The sequence below is a fragment of the Pecten maximus genome, chromosome 8, assembly GCF_902652985.1.
Source record: "Pecten maximus chromosome 8, xPecMax1.1, whole genome shotgun sequence".
Lineage (NCBI taxonomy): Eukaryota > Metazoa > Mollusca > Bivalvia > Pectinida > Pectinidae > Pecten > Pecten maximus.
In genome coordinates, this window is record NC_047022.1 from 21,871,997 (window position 1) to 21,899,430 (window position 27,434).

Here is a 27,434-nt window from a genome sequence, read left to right on the forward strand (position 1 = left end):
TCCATATTCTAACAACGCGCAGACCGAAAAAGTGTTTCCTTATATCTAGCCGAGAATGCTGTGGATATAACTTTTTATCATGTCCTCTTGTTCCATGTCTTTGAACTTCGTCGCTACAGAGCTTGAGAAAGTCCGCAGCTTTGATATTGCTGATATTGTTAGTCAATTTGTAGACTTTTATCATATCGCTCTCATCCGTCTGAAAGCGAATGTAGGTAATTTGAGCCTTTTCAGTCTATTGGAATAGGACATGTTTCTAAATCCAGGTAACTGCTTGGTTGCATGCCTTCCGTTGTAAAGCTTCAATCATATCAATATGCTTAACTTTATATGAGTGCCATACAGCATTTCCATATTCGAGATGGACTCTTACTAGAGTCTTGTACAGCAACAGGAAGTTGGATCCATTTAGAAAATTATATGACCGTCTTATTAATCCAAACATAGAAATTGCTTTCTTAACTTGGGTACATGTTCATCAAAAGATAGAGATTGATCTATTATTACTCCCAAATCCTTTTCCTTGTCCACTTCCTGTAATTCTACATCTTTTAGATAATATTTTCGTTCATCCTAATATGCCTGCCTATGCGCATCAATTTGCATTTTTAGGGGGGTGAAATTGAAGCAACCATTTATCACTCCAAGCTGACAGGTGATCCAGGTCATCCTGAAGTTTACTTACATCAGCATTTCCCTGTATGCATCTGAATAACTTTGTGTCGTCCGCAAAGAGATAAACATCTGACTGAATAGTATCTGGTAGGTCATTTATGTAGATGACAAACAATGTTGGCCCGAGTACCGATCCCTGGGTAACTCCGGAGGATACATCGCTCCAGTTGGAATGCTTGCCCTTTAAAGTAACTCTCTGTTTCCTGTTGACGATGAAGCTGGCCTTCCATTTGATAAATCTTTCACTGATTCCATAAGATGACATTTTGCTTAGAAGTCTTTTGTGCGGTACAGTATCAAATGCCTTCTGGAAATCCATATATATACCATCGATTGAATGCTTATTATCTACTTTATAGGTATTTCTGGCTATTATTCTTTTATACATGACTTTTTATTGTATACACGTAACACTAGACATGCCCCTGTGGATCGATAGTTTGAGTCCCAAGCAATCAAACCGTTTGATTAAGATTTGGGGCAAATGCAGAGTACTGTACGTACTCCAAAGTGTAATTATATAAACACTAAAAGAGTTGCCAACTTGCATTGCATATACATAGTTTGCATATTATACACCTGTTGGAATATTGATTCTTTTCTAAAAATAGCCAAAATCTATTAAACTGTAAATTTTGCGACACATTATGGGGGAAAACTGCCGAAAAACTGCTATCTTGGGTATGATATGAAAACCTGTGACACATATTTTTATATTCGCCACTATAAAGTTGGAGTATGCATGATTTGTCACAAAAGAGAAAAATGCTTATAAACAGTGAATTTTGAAATATGATATTCAGATATTTATAACGGTGCATGCATTAATTTACGACAAGGTAAAAAATATACCAGCGGAAAAAAGAAACTCTTTTATTTTTGATAGTTTATTAGGTCATTTGACCCGAAGGATCAGGATGACCTATATTAGCCATCATGCTTCGTCCGTCGTCGTCTGCCGTGCGCTGTCCGTAAACTTTTCACATTTCAAACTTCTTCTCAAGTTCCACCAGTGGGATTGAGCTGAAACTTGCCAGAAATGATCCCGAGACGGCCGCCATCGTAAAAAACACATTTTAAACTTCTTCTTAAGTTCCACCAGTGCTGTTGAGATGAAACTTGCCAAATATGATCCTGAGATGATCCCGACCAAGTGTTGTTATTTTTTGGGCTGATTGGAAATCCAAGATGGCCATCATATTGAAAAACTCATTTTAAACTTCATCTTAAGTTCCACCAGTGCTGTTGAGATGAAACTTGCCAAATATGATCCTGAGATGATCCCGACCAAGTGTTGTTATTTTTTTGGGGCTGATTCGAAATCCAAGATGGCCGTCATGGGAACCATCTTGAAAAATACATTTTAAACTTCTCAAGTTCCACTGCATGGTGCCATTGAGCTGGAAATTGGTGAGGATGTTAAGGAAGGAGGGCCAACAAAGTCTTGCTATTTTCCGGCCTCGTAAAAACGTCGACATGGCAGCCACAGCTGCCATTTTGTAACATGATTGCACAATCATGGTTTTCCTGAACAACGCCTAATTCAAACTTCTTCTCAAATTCCACCTGTGGGATTCAGCTCTAACTTACCAGAAATGATCCTGAGATAGTCTTGATCAAGTGTTGTTATCTTTAGGGTTGATCCAAATTCCAAGATGGCCAGCAGTGCCACTATATTCGCTGAAGAGAATGCATACTACAATAGTATAAAGGTCTTTAATTTAGAGTCAGATGAACGTTAAGGCCCTTGGGCCTCTTGTTATTTTGCATGATATTTTGGTGATGTGTACATGTTCATGGTGTGGGTTAACTTTCTCGATTATTTCATCATTACTGAATGTCCTATCACAAACAGTGCTTGAGTGAATACTGTTAAAACAAGGGTACCCGATGTTGTTTCCTTATCCAAATCAGTAGTGTGTGTGCCCACCCCCCTGACATATCAGTCGCAGCTGCTACTCTCCTTAACATTAACTCCATCAAGGTGTTAATTTCCCTTGGACGTAACATGGGACATTGATGCACTTTCTAACCCTCCTGTCTAGCTCGTCCAACAAATGTTTGAGTGCTGACAACTTGACGTGCTGTCTCCGTGGCCGTCTTAAATTGGTTACGGAGGTGCGAGAGACGTATGCCCCTATCTTGGCATCTGCTCCTTAGACAGTCACCCAATCTCCCTATGACTCTGAAAAACCAAACTAAATGGAATATTGTTGTTTCATGTACACCATATTACTGCACTATATGACGTTGCCCTGCATTAACAGAGCAATGGCCCTACCCTTATTGACTTCACTAAAACCTGGCATTTCGCTGTGCAGTCACTTCAAAAAGAGATGTTGTGTAATATAACTGATCTGTACTGCTCAAATGTTCAATTTATAATGATTACATACAAGGCTACAAGCACATATGGTGAAAGAGTATCCCGTATGCACGCTTTCTTGAAAAATCTGCTGAAAACATGTATTGATGCAATGCCGAGCAAGGTAACAATCGACTGAATTTTAACGGAAGAACATTTTCACAGTGCACAGAGTTAGTTCATCAGTGTGAAATTTAATCTACTAATTAGAAACAAGTTAATGTTACTCTACTGGAAGTATTGGATTGATTTTCAGTACTTTCCAATGTGTAAACAGTTTTTTTATTTTATATACATTGTATTAAATTAAAATACAATAAATTCCATTTAGAATACCTATACATTTTTGTATTCACTGAATTTGGTTATTCCTCTATAGTAGATAAATTTGTTTACCATTACATGCACACACAGTGAGGTTATATACACAGGATAAACAAGACTGCCAGAAATTTTCAGAAAATGAGATTTACTTTAACTATTACATGATTAGTGGGGGCTATATTAGGAAGGTGTACATTTACTTTCTTACTGAACCTTAAGTATCTACGTTACAAGTGGTGCCATAAGCAGTGCTGATTGTTTCCTTTATTTTTTTTTTTATTTTTTGCAGACTAACCAAGGTGTGTTTGAAAAAATGTATACCACCAAAGTACAAAGAAACAGAACTGAACAAAGGCGAGGGAGTTTGTATTGACAGATGTGCAGCGAAATATTTGGAAATGCATGATCTTATTGGAAAGAGGTTAAACTCAGTACAAGAGGAGGCATTAAAAAAACACAAAAGTCAAGTATAGTGATTAGTGAATGTGTGAAACTTTGAAATTAGAAAGTTTGTCTATTGCACTGGTAAATGTGTCAGAAAGGTCTCATACATGTGTGCTGTCAGATGTGATAGAAGGATATTTCTAAAATTTGTGTGTACCTTTTGAACTGTCGAAGGATATTTCACGGATTTACAGGAACCTCCAAAAGACAGCGTAAATATAACAAGGATTCATCGTCTTTGTTGTCAACTTTAATTTGTTGTCAACATTATACCAATCCACTGGATTAATTAAGGGACTTTCAACTTTGAGTGGACCGTAATCAACATTACACAACCTCTGACTATACAGTGCAACGCTGGAACCAATGATCATGTGATACTGACCTACGGATTATCAGATGTAGTTTATACTTGGTCGTAATGTGTATATTATATTTGTTTTAAATCTGCACAGTCATATTATTTGTTTATGTTTGTGATATCAATACACTCTGACAAACCGCCAGATCATCATTGCTATAAATCCATGTTTTTCATTTTTGACTGGTTTTGTTCAGTTGGTATTTTTAAAGCAACAACCCTGCCACGCATTGTTGTGACTGTAGATATTAAAGGGACATAACACTCTAAATGAAGTTTGGATTTTGTTTATTATGTTACAGAATTTTTCATGAAAGTCAATATTTTTAGGTCACCTGAGACGAAGTCTCAAGTGACCTATTCTAATCGCCTTTTGGTCGTCCGTCGTGCGTCCATAAACTATTTACATTTTCTACTTCTTCTCCAAAACCATTCAACCAAATTCAATGAAATTTGGCAGAAAGTTACTATGGCTGATCGATCGAAGGTCAACCAAAATTGTGAATTATATGGTCCCCGACCCCCAGGGGCCATCAGCATGGGATAACAGTTTGATGGTATTCATATGTTGGCCCTGACTGACCCCCAGGGGCTGATGGGCGGGGATAAAAAGGGTCAAATCGACTGAAATTTCAAAAATCTTCTTCTCAATACCTATATAAAATAGAATCAATACTTCTCATAGAAGGAAGGGTTTCATGGTGTTTTACTTAAATTGTGAATTTCATGACCCTGGGGTCTCACGTTTGCCCCTAGGGAGAGGGTAAACTTTGCTATAGTTTATATAGGGAATTCATATTTTTGACAATCATTTGTTTTATTTCTATTGGAATTCATTCTAACTTTCTTAAAATTATCAGCATGGGACGACAGCTTAATGATAAGCACACATTGGCCCTAACTGACCCCAAGGACTGATGGGTGGGGCCAAAAAGGGTCAATTAAATTAACTGAAATATTTCAAATCTCAGGTGACCGTTAAGGCCCTTTGGGCCTCTTGTTACACAAAGTATTGATACCGATAATGGTCAATGGTTATATATGTAATGCAAACACTAACAAGAAATTACAAGAGACTCCAGATAATTGATGGTTCATTTAATTTAATGTATATACGTTGTACGTACAATTTAATAATAGCTTTGTATAATGGATACATCGTATACAGATTCCACAATATATTAAATTTGTGAAAATCACAACAAACCATTTGTCTACAAAAGGTAGGAGTAATTATCTTGTCTGTAAAAACATCGGTGGACAAAACAGCTCACTAGCTGGCTATCACAGTGTAAACAACCTGTCAATCCAATGTGTCAAATTTTACCTGGGTCCACGAATTTCAATGAGCTGGACGTTACACGCTTTTATTATTGATTATTCTATAATTTGAATGTCTTAATGAAACTTCGCAAAAATCTTGGTCGTTCACGAGAGGGATAACAAAGTACATTTCACGTTTTTGGGACATGATAAAGCGGTCGTTGGTCGGGTTAGCGGGGTGGTCGTTTAGAAGGGGTAATTTATCGTTGGAAAACGTCGGTGAACGCGAAACTTGGTCGCATACGGGGAGTGGTCGTTCTTGAGAGTGGTCGTAAATAGGGGGACCACTGTATAAGTACATTGTATATAATAAAAGACTTTTACTTTTATTACCATCCAGTGTTCCCTACATAAATATACATGTACAGTACATAATTTCTCAGAGGTGACTGTCTCTCCATACACACTTTGTAATATATAAATGAAATTCCAGAATTATGAATGGAACAATGCCAATACCATCTTAATTCTCGTAATGTGATGTGTCAGAAGTAGCTCATATACAAATGATGCATAAAATAAAGTTCACTTGTTTGAAAAATTGATAAATACTGACGTTTTGATACCATAAAGCATTTAAAAGTCCATAAAAAATTCTTCTGCAAGAAAACTTCCTGATAAAAGTTAACAAGGGTTTAAAATGGCTATAAATTGGTCCAGATGTGTACTTATACCCTGTGATAGCTTGGTCTGCTGAAGATGTTGTAACTACATTTTATCACACAATTTATTTTATAACCATTGCAAACAAGTTATATCGACTTATATGAATCAATCTTGAAAAGCCATATGGCAGCATATAAGATGGTCTTATTATTGGTGGAAACAAGTCTAAGAGTACATTATTGAACCCTGCCTGAGAAAAGCCCATGCGGTGAGGAAGGTAACCCCATACCTTTTCACATTTGATCAGGGAATCAAACATTGCTCATCTAGAATAGGTTAATGACAGATTTGTTACCACTGTATCACCTAATAATATCTCCAGAAGAGTACAGACTTAAGATAATGGAGGTGACTGTTCACACTGCTAACACTTCAAACCTTCTATCCCAAATTAGACTACTAGGGTCTAATAGTGTTGTTTCTTTGCCTTAGCTCATATATCTCAACCCCCTACCAAACCTTGCACCTTAGAATGTAACCCTGCATTATATACTAGTGTAACCCTACATGTACAAGTTCATTGTACTGGTACCTCTTCTAGCTTTTATCTTATACCCTTCCTAACTCGAACGTCGGTGAAGTTCTGTACCGGTACCTCTATACATGTATATATATATCCTTCCTAACTCGAACGTCCGAGAAGTTCTGTACTGGTACCTCTATACATGTATATATATATCCTTCCTAACTCGAACGTCGGTGAAGTTCTGTACCGGTACCTCTATACATGTATATATATATCCTTCCTAACTCGAACGTCGGAGAAGTTCTGTACCGTACCTCTTCTAGCAATGATCTTATACCCTTCCTAACTCGAACGTCGGAGAAGTTCTGTACCGGTACCTCCATACATGTATATATATCCTTCCTAACTCGAACGTCGGAGAAGTTCTGTACCGTACCTCTTCTAGCAATGATCTTATACCCTTCCTAACTCGAACGTCGGAGAAGTTCTGTACCGGTACCTCCATACATGTATATATATCCTTCCTAACTCGAACGTCGGAGAAGTTCTGTACCGTACCTCTTCTAGCAATGATCTTATACCCTTCCTAACTCGAACGTCGGAGAAGTTCTGTACCGTACCTCTTCTAGCAATGATCTTATACCCTTCCTAACTCGAACGTCGGAGAAGTTCTGTACCGGTACCTCCATACATGTATATATATATCCTTCCTTACTCGAACGTCGGAGAAGTTCTGTACCGTACCTCTTCTAGCAATGATCTTATACCCTTCCTAACTCGAACGTCGGATAAGAAGTTCAATGTACTGATACCTCTTCATGCTATGTCCTTCCTCCACTATTGTTACTCAATATACCACCTGAAATACTCTCATAGTAATCCTGGTGTGTTGTGTGTTGTAAAAGAATGAAGAAGCATTGGGTAGAATTGGTAAAAATTGACATTTAAACTCTTCATGAAAAGATATCCCAAGCAAGCACTTTCTTTGAAACAAATTCGTTGTCTGGGGCTCTAAATATATACAATTAATTGTTATCTGTAAGATCCAGATATTTATTCATCTGTCGGCATACTGCACCAACGTTTGACTGGATAAGAGATACTATGATTAGTGTAATAGATAACGTGTTCGTCATGGATGATAATAGAAGCTTATAATTTTCTCTAAGATATAACACTTAAGGTAATGAAAGTATGCTTCCGGGCACCAAGCAAACAATGATCGCCATAACGTTAGCATCGAGTGCCCAAAACTGGCGGATGAGGTGGCCGGAACCGTCCGGTGGTCGAACGAAACTGATAGGAACCGTCGGGTGGCCGAACGATTTGTGAGTGCATTGTCATATCTTTAACCGTAGTGCCAACTGAAAAGCTGACATTCAAACGGATAGTACCAAGTATCAATTTCACAGACTTCTTCTTGTTTGCGTTAGCATTCAATTGCAACCTCCTCGCTCTGATGTACGCTCAGATCATTACCAATATCAAATGCGAAAAGTGAGGATAAGAAAGTATATAAAACTGATAATTGACAAAAGAAGACGTTACATTTTGCACTAGCGCTTTCACTTGCATGTCGTCAACTTAAACATTTTCTATATATAAATATATATATATGAAGATGGTGCAGCAGATTTCTTTTCCCATGGCAGAAGTCACAAAAGCAAACCCCCAAATTCATCTGAGAATCCACATGATTTAAGTATCTTTTCTTTTTCGTATGCAGTTGGAATTGACGTACTGCGTGCATATTCTTTTCTCTGATCTGTATTTATTTATTGCAGTGAAAGGTATCTTGAGCGAAATCTTCATATTTCAGCGAAGCCTAGGTCTGGTCAGCTCAAAGCATGTGAAAGCGCTCATGATTTTCTGGTTTGTGTTTTTTTAATTATTATTATGTACATCCATCACAAGGACATTATTTACTTTTAATTACATGTATATATACATGGGATGCAAATTAACACGATAATTCAGTCAGCTTTCTCATCTTTTTAATACAAAATAATTACGAAAACAACACATTATTCTAAACATATGCTACTATTCAAACAATAATAAAACAAAAAACAAAACAAAACCAAACGAACAAACAAAAAAAAAAACTAAAAAAAAACAAGGACATATGCACAGCCGTCAAGATCCCCAAGCAAATATTGTATTACATGAAATTAAAGTGGGCAACAGGCATAAAAACATGAAACACATGATATGGCATTTAGAATCATTACCTGTTGCGATAATCGAACATCAGCTATGAACTTAGGTTATGAGTCTACTAAGCGAGTTTCATAAAAAAAAATTAATCATTCTGTTAAAAGATATTGTTCGGAAAATCAGTCAATCTGGTTACAGCAGTCTCATTAAATAAGCGCGAAATATGCCGATAATCAAAACTGAGTGAGGAGCTTAGGTTAAATAAGTATACCAAACAAATTTCATCAAGATCGATTATTATGTCAAAAGATATCGTGCGGAAATCAATCAGTCAATCAGTTAAAAAATCATTAATATGCGGTGATAATCTTATTTGAGCGAGGAATTTAGGTACAGCTGTAACAAGTCTACCAAGAAAGTTTCATCAAAATTGGATCACTCTTTCAAAAGATATCGTGAGGGAAGTAAGCAGCCAATCGGACCACATGCAGCTGCCCCATTGAATATGTGCGGAATGTGACGATAATCTAACCTGAGCGAGAGATTTAGAAATGAGTCTATCAAACAAGTTTAATCGAAATCCGATCATTCCTTCAAAATATAGCGTGCAGAAAGCGATAGGCCAATCACTCTGATCACAACAGCCTCATTGAATATGCGCTGAATGTGACGATGTTCAAACTTTAGCGAGGGTTTTAGATAACTAGTCTACCAAGCACGTGTCATCAACATCGGATCATCGTTCGCAAAGCGAATCCGGACGGACGGAGGGAACCCATTTGTATGTCTCCTGCCAACTTCGTTGGGCGGTGGATACAAAAGTGATATGCAGGGTAACTTCCTTGCTCGAGGACTTCATATGATGAGGCTGTGGTCATGTATCCGTCACGTGGATTATGTATTGAAAATCGAAATCGTGTGAATGATATTCATCAGCCATTCTTCAACTCTCTTTTAGGTCTTTGGATGTCGAGTAACTTCAGGCATTGGACACCTCGGAATAAGCCATAATACCCGCGACATATTTTTATGTTTCATTATTTAAAAGTATGATGTACCCAAATCATGTAATATCTACAATGTATATAAAATGCATATTAAATGAAAAAGTCAACTATCAAAGGAATGCTTGTATATACATTTACACATGAAATGTTGAAGATTAAAACTAATATCATTAATGTATAATTTATGTTGAACATTCATCAATATGGCTTAGATTTCCTTTGCATACGTGTACTTGCCACCAGGTATGTTATTAGACCTTAAAATGTTGACATGGTACTTGACTTCCTCTTATGCTATACCTATCACTTTTGAATTTGCTATCTTGTGATGCAACGTAATCTGTTCTCTTTTCCTTAATACTGTGTTCCAGGTTGCTTTCAGTTGTTAGAAAAACTATTTATGTATACATTATCACCACCACTTCTCCTAACAGTATGAAATCTAAAAGACCATGTTTCAAATAAATGCTTCACTTTTCTCCTCAAAGCAAGAAATCCAAAGCTCTTATTCCAAACATCGATGACACTTTTCTCCTCAAAGCATGAAATCCAAAAGACAATTTTCCACACATTAATTCCCACAAATTGAAAAGAGCTGTTGCTGACAATCCACACTGGCCAGACCTGTCTGTGTCAACATGACACAGTGGCCTTGACCTGGATCTGGGTTGTCGGGCGACCAGAAGTCGGTGTTGATCACATCTATTCCTCCGCTGTAGCTCCAAATTGTAGAGTTGTATACTCCGGCGACAAAAAACCGGAAGTCGTGTTCTGTCGTAAAAAAGAAAGATGCCAAATAACAAGCGAGATTAATTTTAAGTGTCAACACTAGAACAATATTATTTCAAATGTGTCACCATGCCCTAATTGTTGACAAATACTGATTTTCCCCTTTGTTTTTTACATTTGCCACATAGGTGAAGAAAGTGAAAGTGTGGAAACCTAAAGTTTTTGTATTACAAATATCATGAGTATTATCTTATATCTTACTGACACTTTTGAACATTATCTTTACCACCAAATGATACATATTTCCCCTCGCGTCATCCCAACATAAACAATATTTACTCAGAACGTCGTATCCGGAGATAGTATTATTCAGACTTGTCATCTTGGATGCCGTGTCGACCTTGATCAGTCGCGTGTGCATTGTTTTACAGGAGGCCGATGCGTTTACCTGGTTCTTCCTCATCTCAATGATGTTGTACAAAATGGCAGCTCCCTGATCCTCTTTGTAACCATACGAGTTCAAAACATCTGCATTAATTCAATAAAACATAATTGAGATCATCAGTTTAAAAGGATTTTTTTTCATTAGGACGACTTTTCCTTACGCTACCATCACAGACAAATATTCGAATCAGTTGAAATATATACATGCAATTGATACATACATTTTATGTAACTGTACAATTACTCGTGTCTACGCTGTTTGGTTTGTTTTTATGACACTCAAAAATCTATTTATCGTTGTCATTCCCTCACCCATATATCAGAACATTGATATTATTGTTGTCCTTCCCTCACCCATATATCAGAACATTGATATTATTGTTGTTCTCCCCACCCATATATCAGAACATTGATATTATTGTTGTCCTTCCCTCACCCATATATCAGAACATTGATATTATTGTTGTCATTCCCTCACCCATATATCAGAACATTGATATTATTGTTGTCATTCCCTCACCCATATATCAGAACATTGATATTATTGTTGTCATTCCCCACCCATATATCAGAACATTGATATTATTGTTGTCCTTCCCTCACCCATATATCAGAACATTGATATTATTGTTGTCATTCCCTCACCCATATATCAGAACATTGATATTATTATTGTCATTCCCTCACCCATATATCAGAACATTGATATTATTGTTGTCATTCCCTCACCCATATATCAGAACATTGATATTATTGTTGTCCTTCCCTCACCCATATATCAGAACATTGATATTATTGTTGTCATTCCCCCATCCATATATCAGAACATTGATATTATTGTTGTCCTTCCCTCACCCATATATCAGAACATTGATATTATTGTTGTCATTCCCTCACCCATATATCAGAACACTGATATTATTGTTGTCATTCCCCCATCCATATATCAGAACATTGTTATTATTGTTGTCCTTCCCTCACCCATATATCAGAACATTGATATTATTGTTGTCATTCCCCTCCCATATATCAGAACATTGTTATTATTGTTGTCCTTCCCTCACCCATATATCAGAACACTGATATTATTGTTGTCATTCCCTCACCCATATATCAGAACATTGATATTATTGTTGTCATTCCCTCACCCATATATCAGAACATTGATATTATTGTTGTCATTCCCCACCCATATATCAGAACATTGATATTATTGTTGTCATTCCCTCACCCATATATCAGAACATTGATATTATTGTTGTCCTTCCCTCACCCATATATCAGAACATTGATATTATTGTTGTCCTTCCCTCACCCATATATCAGAACATTGATATTATTGTTGTCCTTCCCTCACCCATATATCAGAACACTGATATTATTGTTGTCATTCCCTCACCCATATATCAGAACATTGTTATTATTGTTGTCCTTCCCTCACCCATATATCAGAACATTGATATTATTGTTGTCATTCCCCCATCCATATATCAGAACATTGTTATTATTGTTGTCATTCCCTCACCCATATATCAGAACATTGATATTATTGTTGTCATTCCCTCACCCATATATCAGAACATTGATATTATTGTTGTCATTCCCCCATCCATATATCAGAACATTGATATTATTGTTGTCCTTCCCTCACCCATATATCAGAACATTGTTATTATTGTTGTCCTTCCCTCACCCATATATCAGAACATTGATATTATTGTTGTCATTCCCTCACCCATATATCAGAACATTGATATTATTGTTGTCCTTCCCTCACCCATATATCAGAACATTGATATTATTGTTGTCATTCCCTCACCCATATATCAGAACACTGATATTATTGTTGTCATTCCCTCACCCATATATCAGAACATTGATATTATTGTTGTCCTTCCCTCACCCATATATCAGAACATTGATATTATTGTTGTCATTCCCTCACCCATATATCAGAACATTGATATTATTGTTGTCATTCCCCTCCCATATATCAGAACATTGATATTATTGTTGTCATTCCCCCATCCATATATCAGAACACTGATATTATTGTTGTCCTTCCCTCACCCATATATCAGAACATTGATATTATTGTTGTCCTTCCCTCACCCATATATCAGAACATTGATATTATTGTTGTCATTCCCCACCCATATATCAGAACATTGTTATTATTGTTGTCATTCCCCATCCATATATCAGAACATTGATATTATTGTTGTCATTCCCCTCCCATATATCAGAACATTGATATTATTGTTGTCATTCCCCCATCCATATATCAGAACACTGATATTATTGTTGTCCTTCCCTCACCCATATATCAGAACATTGATATTATTGTTGTCCTTCCCTCACCCATATATCAGAACATTGATATTATTGTTGTCATTCCCCATCCATATATCAGAACACTGATATTATTGTTGTCATTCCCTCACCCATATATAAGAACATTGATATTATTGTTGTCCTTCCCCACCCATATATCAGAACATTGATATTATTGTTGTCCTTCCCCCATCCATATATCAGAACATTGATATTATTGTTGTCCTTCCCTCACCCATATATCAGAACATTGATATTATTGTTGTCATTCCCTCACCCATATATCAGAACACTGATATTATTGTTGTCCTTCCCTCACCCATATATCAGAACATTGATATTATTGTTGTCATTCCCTCACCCATATATCAGAACACTGATATTATTGTTGTCCTTCCCTCACCCATATATCAGAACACTGATATTATTGTTGTCCTTCCCTCACCCATATATCAGAACACTGATATTATTGTTGTCCTTCCCTCACCCATATATCAGAACATTGATATTATTGTTGTCCTTCCCTCACCCATATATCAGAACACTGATATTATTGTTGTCATTCCCTCACCCATATATCAGAACACTGATATTATTGTTGTCATTCCCTCACCCATATATCAGAACACTGATATTATTGTTGTCATTCCCTCACCCATATATCAGAACATTGATATTATTGTTGTCATTCCCTCACCCATATATCAGAATACTGATATTATTGTTGTCCTTCCCTCACCCATATATCAGAACATTGATATTATTGTTGTCCTTCCCTCACCCATATATCAGAACATTGATATTATTGTTGTCATTCCCTCACCCATATATCAGAACATTGATATTATTGTTGTCATTCCTCCATCCATATACAATGTATCAAATCATTCATAATAATTAAAATCAAATAATCTATGCCTCAATGATTCTGCAATTATTCCAATACTATTAATTGTTTAAAACACGTATCACTCAATTTGTTGAATTTTTTTTTTTTTTTGCATTTTCTTTTTTCTTAAGAGTAAATTTTGAGAATTTTTTTTTGCAATAACCATAACACTTATGTAAACATATATAGTAATCCTACCAAGAGTCCTGTAATACTAAGATAGTAAGGGGGAACTGATTAAAAAGTGCACATTCTATAATTCAAAACTAGTTGATGCTAATTGATCTAGGAAATATGACAGTTTTGCTGTTCATTTGATAACAAATTAAAGGTAAATATATTAAATAACGAAATAATTCACATCAAAAGGTTACATTTCAGGGTCGACCACACAAAGGTACATCAATTCTGTCACGGTCGACCACACAAGGGTAAATCAAACATTTCAGGGTCGATCACACACGGGTAAATCAAACATTCCAGGATTCAACATGTTTTGTCTCAAAGTAATATATTATTCAACTTAAGAATTAGTATACCCTGGTTAACGAATATGGCGATGTCGGAGATGATTCGTCCTGGTACGACGATCCAGGCGCTGTAACCTGTACACCACTGTACTCCCTGGGCGGTATGGTAGGTGAATGACATGCATGTTTTGTGGCTTTGACATACCGAAAAACATTCCTTCAAGGAAGGGACTGTCAAGATGGCTGTGATTACCGTGTGCAAGTTCACCATCTCCTCTGTTAGGAATACTGCCTTTCTTGTAAACTTGCCACATACATCTGACAAACAGAAGTAGACCATTTAAACAAAATATCGTCAGAGTAAAAGCATGTGACAAAAAACTGGACCGTGGGTGACGTATCAGTTGGTAGTTCTTGGTAGCGTGCAGTACTCCCCACCAAAGTCACGACTTCTATCAATATCTACAATATGTACATTTAAATATCAGTGGGACACCAAGTCTAAAGTACTATATTAGCCAAAACTCATTCAGATAAATGAAAGAAGACCCTAGCAGGTAACAATTATCGAAGCATGTTGAGAGATATGAAGGCACTGTGGGGTATTTTTCTCTCCCAGAATGCCTCATTCAAGATGGCTGCCAATGTTGGTTTTCTGGGAGAGAAAAATACCCCATAGATGCCTTCAATTCTCTCCCCTGTATCTTGGTTTTCAAATACAGAAGGGACATACCTTTCTTTAGTTGTATTTTCTTAAGATTTTATCTTTTTAGGTTCTTTTGGACATCTTCTTCTTTCAATATCTGTTGTTGATGATTCATGGTGTATACCAAAAAACATTGGAACCAGATTCATCAGAGGCCTTGGTGATTAAAACAAGATCTCATGACAAATGATCCTGATGACAGGTAAAAAGTTTCTGTCTGTGTATCAGCCATGCTAGATTTGTTACACCCCATTTTTAAATATATGTGTAAACCGCCAAACTTTCCAGAATGAGGCTGTGAAGAATTCAACATGGCAGCCTCCATGTGTTTACATTACCTCAGGATGTTTATGGGTTTTAACATTATAAAATATAACAGGTAAGTTGTGTTTTTAATCTTTTTGATCTGATCATAGAATATTTATTTTAAATGTATGAGTATATTATAGAATGAAGCTGTTTTTATCATGATTTACGGAGATTGATTTGTTGGTGCTCAAGTTATCATTGACTCAGTGTTACGGAGGTCATTTTTTGCAGATTACAGTAGATTTAGATGGTTTGTATTGTAAAATGGAATCATCTCAGTTCAAAATAATCATTATGAATTGATGTCTTCATAACAGTAGTAAAATAAAGGTTTTGTTTTGTTGCTAGAACTAAAAATACTACCATGGTAAAATGCTTTCACTTTCTATTCCCGGAACTGTGACGTCACAGCCATAACTGTCTTAATTGAGTTGTACGGAGGTCATTTTCCGTAAATTACAATAGATTTAGATAGTTTGTATTGTAAAATGGAATCATGTCAGTTCAAATATGGTGTTTTTAACATGTTAACATGCTGTTTTAAATTCATGATTTTGTCATTTTTGTTGTTTTTGTCATGTTTTGTCATTTTTGTCATGATTTTGTCATGTTTTGTCATGAATTTGTCGTTTTTGTCATGTTTTGTCATCTTTTTGTCATAAATTTGTCATGAATTTGTCATGTTTTGTTGTTTTTGTCATGTTTTGTCATGATTTTGTCATGATTTTGTCATCTTTTGTAATGATTTTGTCATTTTTGTCATGATTTTGTCATGTTTTGTCATGATTTTGTGTCATGATTTTGTCATGTTTTGTCATGATTTTGTCATTTTTGTCATTTTTGTCATGATTTTGTCATTTTTGTCATTATTTTGTCATGATTTTGTCATTTTTGTCATAATTTTGTCCTTATTCTCATAATTTTGTCCTCATTTTGTCCTAATTTTGTCATTTTTGTCCTTATTTTGTCATGTTTTGTCCTTATTTTGTCCTTTTTGTCCTCATTTTGTCCTAATTTTGTCCTTTTTGTCATGATTTTGTCATTATTTTGTCATTTTTGTCATGTTTTGTCATGATTTTGTCATTTTTGTCATTTTGTCATGTTTTTGTCATGTTTTGTCATGAATTTGTGATGATTCTGTCATGCTAATTTAACATGCTAACATGCTGTTTTGGTGTTTTAGCATGCTAACATGCTATTTCAACATGCTAGTATGCTATTTCAACATGCTAACATGCTAATTTAACATGCTAAAATCATGACAAAAAGGACAAAATTAGGACAAAATTAGGACAAAATGAGGACAAAAAGGACAAAATGAGGACAAAATGAGGACAAAATAAGGACAAAACATGACAAAATAAGGGCAAAAATAACAAAATTAGGACAAATAATAACAAAATAATGACAAAATCATGACAAAATAATGACAAAATAATGACAAAAATGACAAAATCATGACAAATAATGACAAAATCATGACAAAAATGACAAAATCATGACAAATAATGACAAAATAATGACGAAAATGACAAAATCATGACAAATAATGACAAAAATGACAAAATCATGACAAAACATGACAAAATCATGACAAATAATGACAAAATAATGACAAAATAATGACAAATAATGACAAAATAATGACAAAAATGACAAAATCATGACAAATAATGACAAAAATGACAAAAATGACAAAATCATGACAAAACTTGACAAAACATGACAAAATCATGACAAATAATGACAAAATCATGACAAAAATGACAAAATAATGACAAATAATGACAAAATCATGACAAATCATGACAAATAATGACAAAAATGACAAAATCATGACAAATAATGACAAAATAATGACAAAAATGACAAAATCTTGACAAAACATGACAAAATGATGACACAAATGACAAAATCATGACAAATAATAACAAAATCATGACAAAAATGACAAAATCATGACAAAAGATGACAAAATCATGACAAAATCATGACAAAAATGACAAAACATGACAAAAACAACAAAACATGACAAATTCATGACAAAATCATGACAAAAAGATGACAAAACATGACAAAAATGACAAATTCATGACAAAATCATGACAAAACATGACAAAATCATGACAAAAATGACAAAACATGACAAAAACAACAAAAATGACAAAATCATGAATTTAAAACAGCATGTTAACATGTTAAAAACACCATATAAACATGTCAAAACAGCAAATCAGCATGTTAAAACAACATGTTAGCATGTTAAAACACCATGTTAAAAAGACACAGTTTTAGAATGATTATTTTGAACTGACATGATTCCATTTTACAATAAAAACCATCTAAATCTATTGTAATTTACGGAAAATGACCTCCGTACAACTTCAGACAGTTATGGATGTGACGTCACACTCTCTAGAAAGTTCCGAGAATAGAAAGTGAAAGCAGTTAATCATGGTAGTTTTCTAGCAACAAAACAAAACCTTTATTTTACTACTGTTATGAAGACATCAACTCAGAATGATTATTTTGAACTGACATGATTCCATTTTACAATACAAACTATCTAAATCTATTGTAATTTACGGAAAATGACCTCCGTACAACTCAAGACAGTTATGGCTGTGACGTCACAGTTCCGGGAATAGAAAGTGAAAGCATTTTACCATGGGAGTATTTTTAGTTCTAGCAACAAAACAAAACCTTTATTTTACTACTGTTATGAAGACATCAATTCATATTGATTATTTTGAACTGAGATGATTCCATTTTACAATACAAACCATCTAAATCTACTGTAATCTGCAAAAAATGACCTCCGTAACACTGAGTCAATGATAACTTGAGCACCAACAAATCAATCTCCGTAAATCATGATAAAAACAGCTTCATTCTATAATATACTCATACATTTAAAATAAATATTCTATGATCAGATCAAAAAGATTAAAAACACAACTTACCTGCTATATTTTATAATGTTAAAACCCATAAACATCCTGAGGTAATGTAAACACATGGAGGCTGCCATGTTGAATTCTTCACAGCCTCATTCTGGAAAGTTTGGCGGTTTACACATATTTAAAAATGGGGTGTAACAAATCTAGCATGGCTGATACACAGACAGAAACTTTTTACCTGTCATCAGGATCATTTGTCATGAGATCTTGTTTTAATCACCAAGGCCTCTGATGAATCTGGTTCCAATGTTTTTTGGTATACACCATGAATCATCAACAACAGATATTGAAAGAAGAAGATGTCCAAAAGAACCTAAAAAGATAAAATCTCAAGAAAATACAACTAAAGAAAGGTATGTATTTGAAAACCAAGATACAGGGGAGAGAATTGAAGGCATCTATGGGGTATTTTTCTCTCCCAGAATACCTCAATCAAGATGGCTGCCAACATTGGCAGCCATCTTGAATGAGGCATTCTGGGAGAGAAAAATACTCCACAGTGCCTTCATATCTCTCCATGTTTTATTTAGAACTGAAAAAAATCACAGCATGGATGAAGACTTTAATACGTACAGTTCTGATAATAAGTGAATGGCAGTGACAATGTATTTGGCCACCATTAATACCTCCACAAGTACACAAGACACTGCATGTGCTTTTCAATTATAAGACGGATAAAGAAATTAAAGGGAGGCAACCTACACAGTAAGATTGTCCATATTTTGGTAAACATTACAAAACAACCCTTATACAAGTTCGAAACGAGAACTGAACGTGATTGCAACCACAGAGGAGTACATCCTTAAATTTCGCGAAACACCGATTATAAATATAAAATATAAAAAAAATATTTAAAAAAATATATAAATATATGCTGGGTTCATATTTTCGCGCTATAAGCAAAGAATGGAATTAATGTAAAATCCCCTCTTATATTACCACTGAAAAATAGTTTGACTGTACGCAGGCGCCAGTCCCTTTACGACGAGCCAAGAAGACTTAATGTTTTGTTGTATTTTAATTGATAAAAAAATAATGACGCTCACCGTTCTGTGTTGCAATCTGACATCCACTGATATCAAACCTCATAGTGATTCTCCCAGTCCATGTTTGTGGATTTATACGAAGATGGCGGGCTGTGACGTTTGGTGTGACAGGTGACGTCACTGGAGTATTCATGTCGGTACTCCCACTGAATAGCTGAAAATGAAATGATTCACGTCAGTTAAGTCTCACGGAACCAATATTAAGATTTACTGTATCATTTGATATGCATATTATTATTATTTTTTTAAACGTTACCACCAAATAATTTCAGCTGGTTGGTTTTATCCCGCGGTGGCCGAGTGGTGAAGGTGTCCCAACACTTTATCACTAGCCCTCCACCTTTTTGTTGCGAGTTCGAAACCTACGTGGGGCAGTTGCCAGGTACTGACCGTAGGCCGGTGGTTTTCCGGGTACTCCGGCTTTCCTCCACATCCAAAACCTGGCACGTCCTTAAATGACCCTGGCTGTTAATAGGACGTTAAACAAAAACAAAAAACAAAAAAAGTCGGTGGTTTTTCTCCGGGTACTCCGGCTTTCCTCAACCTCCAAAACCTGGCACATCCTTAAATGACCCTGGCTGCAATAGAACGTTAAACAAAACAAACAAACAAACAAACAATATCCCACAAACAATAGTTATTTGCTATTTGCTTGTTGTTTTGATTGTCCTAATATGTTTCCTTGTGCTCCAAATTTAGTCTGAGTGTCAATTGAGGAGCGACAAGTGCTGTCTTAATTGACTGCTGACTTTTATTCCTAACTAGATCAAGGTCAGTTTCAAGTGGGCTATTAGGGAAAAATATACAATCCCAAAAATCTACCCTTTATTTAATGTGGCCAGCATTGTAATGCTCAAACAGCGAGACCCACACCTAAGTTTAGGAGTTCCACCTTTAACAATAACTTACTTTTGGAGATCCTAGTTGTGTCACGGTTGTCCACGAGACACCGTCCATGCTGTACATCAGGTAGTAGAAGTTGACCCATTCGTCGTAAACGTCATATCTCCCCTGCACAGTAACAGCCGTAACGGTAGTGTCTATCGGGAATGTTACCTGTAAAGTAATAGAGGGGATAAAGACACAATGATGTAGACCAGCAAACACAATGTGACCTAAACCAATACTATTTGATCATAAGATCTGATGTTTTCCGGTTTCAGGCTGGCACAATTCAGTGCAACTGATAGCTGCTCTTTAGGAGAGAACAATTCTATTTTCTCGAATTCAAGACTTGGAACAGTGACATATTTTGTCACTGAGCATTTTTCGAGGCAGAGTACAACAAAATTGAGAATTCTGAGGTTTAGAACTAAAAACAATCAAGAATTCAGTCTGAGAACAATGAAGCAAATGGCGGCATCAAGAAAGACTCGGGGGACATGAGGTCAAAATAAAGGCAAATCAACATCTTCCGTCAGTTCCTCGTCACCTCTACATGATCAACGATTAAACTGTAGACTTTGTTTAGAAGGTAGTCCCCGGGACGACTTAAGACTATATTGTCAGAGTTGTGAGAATTTCTATCGATGAATGACCACGAACCAAACCTGATTCAATAACTGTGATAAAGAAATTACACACAAATTTTGTAGTAAAATATATGCAGAGAAATGATATGTGTATATGGGGGAATGGGGCCGCGGTGGCCGAGTGGTTAAGGTGTACCGATACTTTATCACTAGCCCTCCACCTCTGGGTTGCGAGTTCGAAACCTACGTGGGGCAGTTGCCAGGTACTGACCGTAGGCCGGTGGTTTTTCTCCGGGTACTCCGGCTTTCCTCCACCTCTATAACCTGGCACGTCCTTAAATGGCCCTGGCTGTTAATAGGACGTTAAACAAAAACAAACAAGTATATGGGGGAAGATTACAGAAACTGGGGGAATGCTTAGGAAAGGGAGTGTGAATATTGTGGAGAACAGAAATACGGAATATCGTTAAGCCAAATAAGTAAGACACAGATGGGAAGCAAGGCAGTCAACACCATAAACCCGGACGACAAAATCATTTTGAAATAAGTTCAGGACCAGACCAAGAGTGAGCAAAATATTATTGTGTTTAGTATAAAGAAACGAGCGCACAAGAAAATAGAAAAGGAAATAAACGAGATCGGAGAAGAGAAAAGGAGGAGAAAAAAAAAACGGAAATAGATAAGAGTACTGAATCATTTTGGTGACATTTGATAACTTTGAAGACAAATCAAAGATGTTTAGAAATATGAAACAACTGTACAACCAGGGGAAATTTAAATCGAAAAAAGTATCTGACAATGAAAGAATGGAAGCTTATTCACAATTACAAAAGAAAGCAACGGAACTAATAGAGGAAGGGGAATGCATAGATTATGTTCATCCCCATTCGGGTATGATGTCCTCCGTGGGCAAGGGCAGTTATATGTCGGGACAAAACCCTAGCTATGGTGAATTCTAAATTCTCTGTTTGCATTTTCCAAATTCATGCGATGCACTTTATTAGGGATGGACTATATTGTATTTGGGTATGCTATTCACCAATATACAGAGACCTTGGTAGAAAGGACACAACTTTTTTTTTTTAAATCTAAGATATGGATAAAGAGGCCAATTGCCATCGTTCATTATATAGCTATAACTGATGTCAAGTCAAATGAACCAGTCAAATTACATTTCAAAATATTACAACCTCTCGAGATCACAAGTATAATGCCGGCATTGCTACTACAACATTGTCAGCTAATATTGTATCCTATTCTCCCAATAAAGACATTGGTGGGTCGTATTTGTATATTAGCGTATTGACAGGAGAAAATTAGATCCTAGAACTCCACTGCACGGTCATTCCGGTACCGTGAGTCATTATAGAAGTTTTACATACTATCTCCCTTAAGTACAGTTTAATTTATCCCTCTAAATAACCTGTCTTATTTTAGTTCAAAGCTGATCAAGCTTGTCTTCATTGACCCCAACTTCTAAATATGTCCAAAAAGGGTCCCAATATCGTCGTATCAAAAAACTTTACCTATACCTGTATAAATTGGTTTTCGTTGGGTGGATATCCACTCTGCCATCCTCCGAGTCTATAATCTTCCCCTCCTCCGGGGAAGAAACCTCCGGGGAAGAAAAGTCTGGCATTTCTTGGAGCGCTGTCTATTGCATAACCAGAAAAAAAACTAGAAGCGGTCATAGCAGTATCGTTGACACCATTGACGCCGGACACCAGGTATTCCGAACAAATCCGGATATCTGTAGGTATAAAGACACAGTGAATGCTGATTACCTTACACCAGTTATAGTATAGCCTCTATACCAAACCGGGGAGACCAATCAGGTCATCAAAAGAACCGAAAGTTCATGAATTATGGTTGACTGGAAATTAATGTAACACAAATTATAAGAAAGGGAAGGGCACGTGTATGTTTTTATAGCATGAAGCGAGCACAATTTCCTGGTTCATTAAAGCTCAAATAAAATGAAAGTACATTCAGAGTAGCTTTTATATAAAACCCAGCCAACTTACATTCTGTACAGGGTTTTAGGTCCAAATGTTCACGCCATTTTTTGTTGATGACGTAATGTTATGGTCCATATCCTGACATCGAAATTGATTTATGACTGGTGCAGACAATAAGTGTTATTAAACTAGGAACTAGGATTTCAAAACATTCGACTGGATAATGTCATACAGTGCTATATTGGTTTCCATGCCATATACTTGTATAACAGACATGCATGTTGTGACAGATGACAAACCATCCTTCTGGCTATGTATACATATCTTAAACATTTGCCTCTTTTTTTTTTTTTTTTTTACAGAATTTGGTTACTTTTTAGCTCGTCTCTTCGAAGAAGAGGGAGAGCTTATGTTGTCACCCCGGCGTCGGCGTCCCCTGTCAGAGTTAATCTAAAAGATTTTTTAGGAAAAAAACAGATTTTCAATTTTTTGGACTTGGGAAATGTTTGCGTTAAGTTTTTGGTGCAAGTGTTGAAAGGTATTAATACATCACTTTATAATTGTACTATGGTGCTGATATTTGGCAATATAGTCCCTCTGGAGTACGACTATCTCTTCCTGGAGTAAAACTGAAAAAAATGGATGTTTTCTTTTTAAATCTTTTTTTTACCTAGGACATTTTTTAAGTTTCATAAGTTTATGTTGCGAGTGTTGAAAGGCATAGTAATATATGGTATTAGGGTGCCTGTGGGGTTTAAACTATCCTTTGCCGAAGAACAACTGAAAGATATTTTTAGGGGAATAAAACAGAATTTTAAATTTTTTGTGTGCAAGTGTTGAAAGCTATTAACACATCACTTTTTAATTGTACTAGGGTGCTGATATTTGGTAAAAGAATCCCTCTGGAAATGCACTATCCCTTCTTGGAGTGAAACAATCTGAAATTGGGAGTGAAACTGAAAAAAAGGCAATGTGAAAATGGTCACATAAGACAATTTATGCGGTTCTACATTTTTCAAGGAAGACAACTCTCAGGATAATATTTTATCAAAATAATAAAAGAAATACATGTAGGTCCAAAAGCAATTATTTAATATAACAGCATAGATTGTCTCCCGAACGTTTGTCAATAGATAATTTACATATATATATAAATTGGTATTGTTTTGAAAATTGTATGAATACACAAACATAATCTGATCAAGTAAATAATGTTGATATTATCAATACAAAACCATACCAATTAATATATAAGGCAAAGACCTCTTCAGAGGTCTGTCGCCTTATGGCATCACCTTTCTGTTCAGTCGTTCTCAACCAGACTCTTCTATTTCTGCTATTACTTGTTAGCTATGGCACGCCATTCTATCATAAAATACTCAAAATAGTTAAGGTCAAATCTTTTTACCTTAAGGTCAAATAACTTTTTTTGACATTTTATTCTTAAGGTTGACCTTAAGATAAAAAAAAATTGACCTTAAGGTCAAATCTTTTAACCTTAAGGGAAAATACACCCGAAGTCACGATTGAAACTGTGCCCTGAACATAATGGACTCGTCCAATCTTTCCTCATTTTCTCTGTGCATCCTTCTTGTTTGTATTCAGAAATATATATATGTGCACTGTATATAACAATTATGATGACAATAGTTTATGTTATCCTTGTAAGTTTATTGATTAAAGGGACAATTTGGTCAAATAGGAAATAAAAAGCTTTTTATGGTAAAACATTATGACCATAAAAAACTTTATTTACCTTAAAGTCAAAAGTTTATTAACCTTAAGGTCAAAAGATAACAATAAATGTAGAAAATGTCATCACAAATGGGTATTGTAATACAAATAATCACAATGTATTTGAAATCATGAAGCAATACAACCTACACATAAACCAGTAGTCTTAGCACGGGGCAGTGGATCGGGAGTAATCTGCTCTTGGTACGGGACCGGGCAAAAAAAAAAACCGCGATCATCGCCGTGATCACATAAAAAGCAGGATTTGAAATGAATTAAATAGTTTTTGTAATTAAAATGTCTATTTGTATCAACTTCTAGGTTTACATGAGGTGTGGAATTAAAAGTATCATAAAAATAAAACGTTTTTCACGAATAAATAGCCTAAAACCGTAAATTTTCACGGTTCAATGCGGCGTACACAAAATCACGCTCTGAAAAAAATGTCAATTGCATGACGATTACAAAAGTTCTAGGAATTGGTTCTTTTTTGTTTAAATGTCAGGCTTTTCAAATATTAATCAGGATTTATAAGATAAAAATGAGATTAATCAGTACGTCGTTGTTGAGACAAAAAAATATTAATATTTCTGGTTCGGGGATCGGGTCCGGGTGCGGCGTACACGAAATCACGGGGACCTCGTAACACGTTTCTGAGGCGCAAGAAAAATTCTAATTTACATGAAAATACAAATGTAGTGTCACACAAATTAATAAATATGATGTCTTTCTGATATTACAGATGCACATCTTTTATGACAACAATACATTGATCTGATTGAGGAGTGAATATTTCTAATTTATAAAACATTTCAAATATTGTAGATTGTCATGATTCTGTCGGTCTAAACAATCAATTCTTCAAAATACACCACAAATCATAATAACCAAACAAAAAAGAAAAAAAGACTCCATTCAATTAGTATTTAATGTGTATGATTTTGTTGAAGCAAGGTTCTGTACTACATGTAACATAAATGTGTGAACCTTGTGAATTATTAGAGAGCTTATTTATATGTCACAATAATTTTCTTTCTTTCCTGCCAACAAAATATACAACTAAACCCGTGAACCTGAGCTATATTACTGTATCAATGCCCTCCATGCATTGGATTTAATTGGGATATACTTATTCCAATGTACCTTATATAATTATTATTGTACTAGTTGCAATACATTTCAGATGTCTATTTCATATACAATTTAATTTTTTAAAAATGCAACTTTGATATTACTGAGATTTATTTTATAAATATGGAAGCTATATTCATACACAATGAAGAAGTAGTACACATATATATCGGAGCTATATATATACGTAGACAGGTCATGTAAGTACGACGATGCAAGGACAACCTATACATACTCATCAGCTATTTTGGAAAAGTCTTGAAATGTCCGTGGTGTATATTCAAAGAATCCACTGCAGCTAGAACTTGGCCATATCAACTGATCAATTAATCATCATAGAAAGTAAATCAGGCTTTATAATTGTAATTGGCGGAAATCAGATGTTTCCATAGTTTGTCTCGTCTCATGACTACTTACAAATGCTGTTACTTTATCGACGGCGATGGCGGCATCAACATTTCACTTTACAGTTTTATTTTGTAAGTCCAACTTTAACCAAACTTGGTTTATAGTTAGATCACATAGTGGACATCTCAACCAAATCTGGACTTTTGAATATATTTCAGTTTCTCACAAAGTATCAATGTTATTTCAACCATACCTTGAACATGTTAACATACTCAACAGATTACATTGATTTGATTTTTTTTTTTTTTTTTTTTTTTTTTTTTGCTGATTTTTGGGTTAAAACCTTAGATTTTATTGCTTCTCCAATTTGTTTACAAAAGAGTTTATAGCCATATTGGAATGAAATCTATAATAAATCGGATGCATCTTCCTCTCCCCTTTCAGTAAAAGTGATTATTGGGGGTAAAAAATGGCATATTTAGGGGTATATATATATTCGGTATTTGTTTTACAATGCATGAATATTTACATATGCTTGTATTGTATACAGAGTGTTTCCATGGAGTTTTTTTGGTTGTTTTTTTTAGGTAATTTTGGAGTTTGCTTAAAATTTACTATACTGACAAAGTGGGACAGTGGAAACATATAATTACGTGGAATTTCTTATTTTCATTCATTAAACAACATTTTTATTAAAACTGTCTTTTGCTGATTGAAAGCTTAAAATGCTGGTTTGGCTAATAAAAATACATGTAGTATATTCAAATTTGATAATATATGTGTATTTCGACATTGCTAACACTGACACAACCTCTGTATGGCTGAAATACATGTTATTTTTCAATGGATTATCATTAACTAAATAGAAATGTCCGAGTTTGTTCCTTCCAATTTGGTTTATATATCAATATGGCATCATGAACACCAATACAATATCACTTTATTTTCTTGTCTTAATGATTTGACAAAATGACTGCTGTGGAATGTCTACTGATTGGAGTAGTACAAAAGTGCCGATTCTGGCGCAGGGTCATCGGGTGCACTCCCCTATATAATCCTTACCATCTCCCTGGCACCTCTCTAGTGGCACCCCCCCCCCCCCCTTCGACAGGGGGG

At 35.4% G+C, this 27,434-nt stretch overlaps 1 protein-coding gene across 1 annotated transcript; it reads right to left on the minus strand.

Moving 5' to 3' along the window:
• Window positions 1–8,604: 8,604 nt before the first annotated feature.
• On the minus strand, window positions 8,605–19,815 carry LOC117332774. The gene is made up of 4 exons (XM_033891806.1): window positions 19,676–19,815; window positions 14,724–14,972; window positions 10,857–11,045; window positions 8,605–10,559 (listed from the first exon to the last, which is right to left on the minus strand). Exons 1-4 carry the CDS (start codon window positions 19,806–19,808, stop codon window positions 10,360–10,362), a joined length of 771 nt encoding a protein of 256 aa, XP_033747697.1. The 5' UTR covers window positions 19,809–19,815; the 3' UTR covers window positions 8,605–10,359.
• Window positions 19,816–27,434: the final 7,619 nt, after the last annotated feature.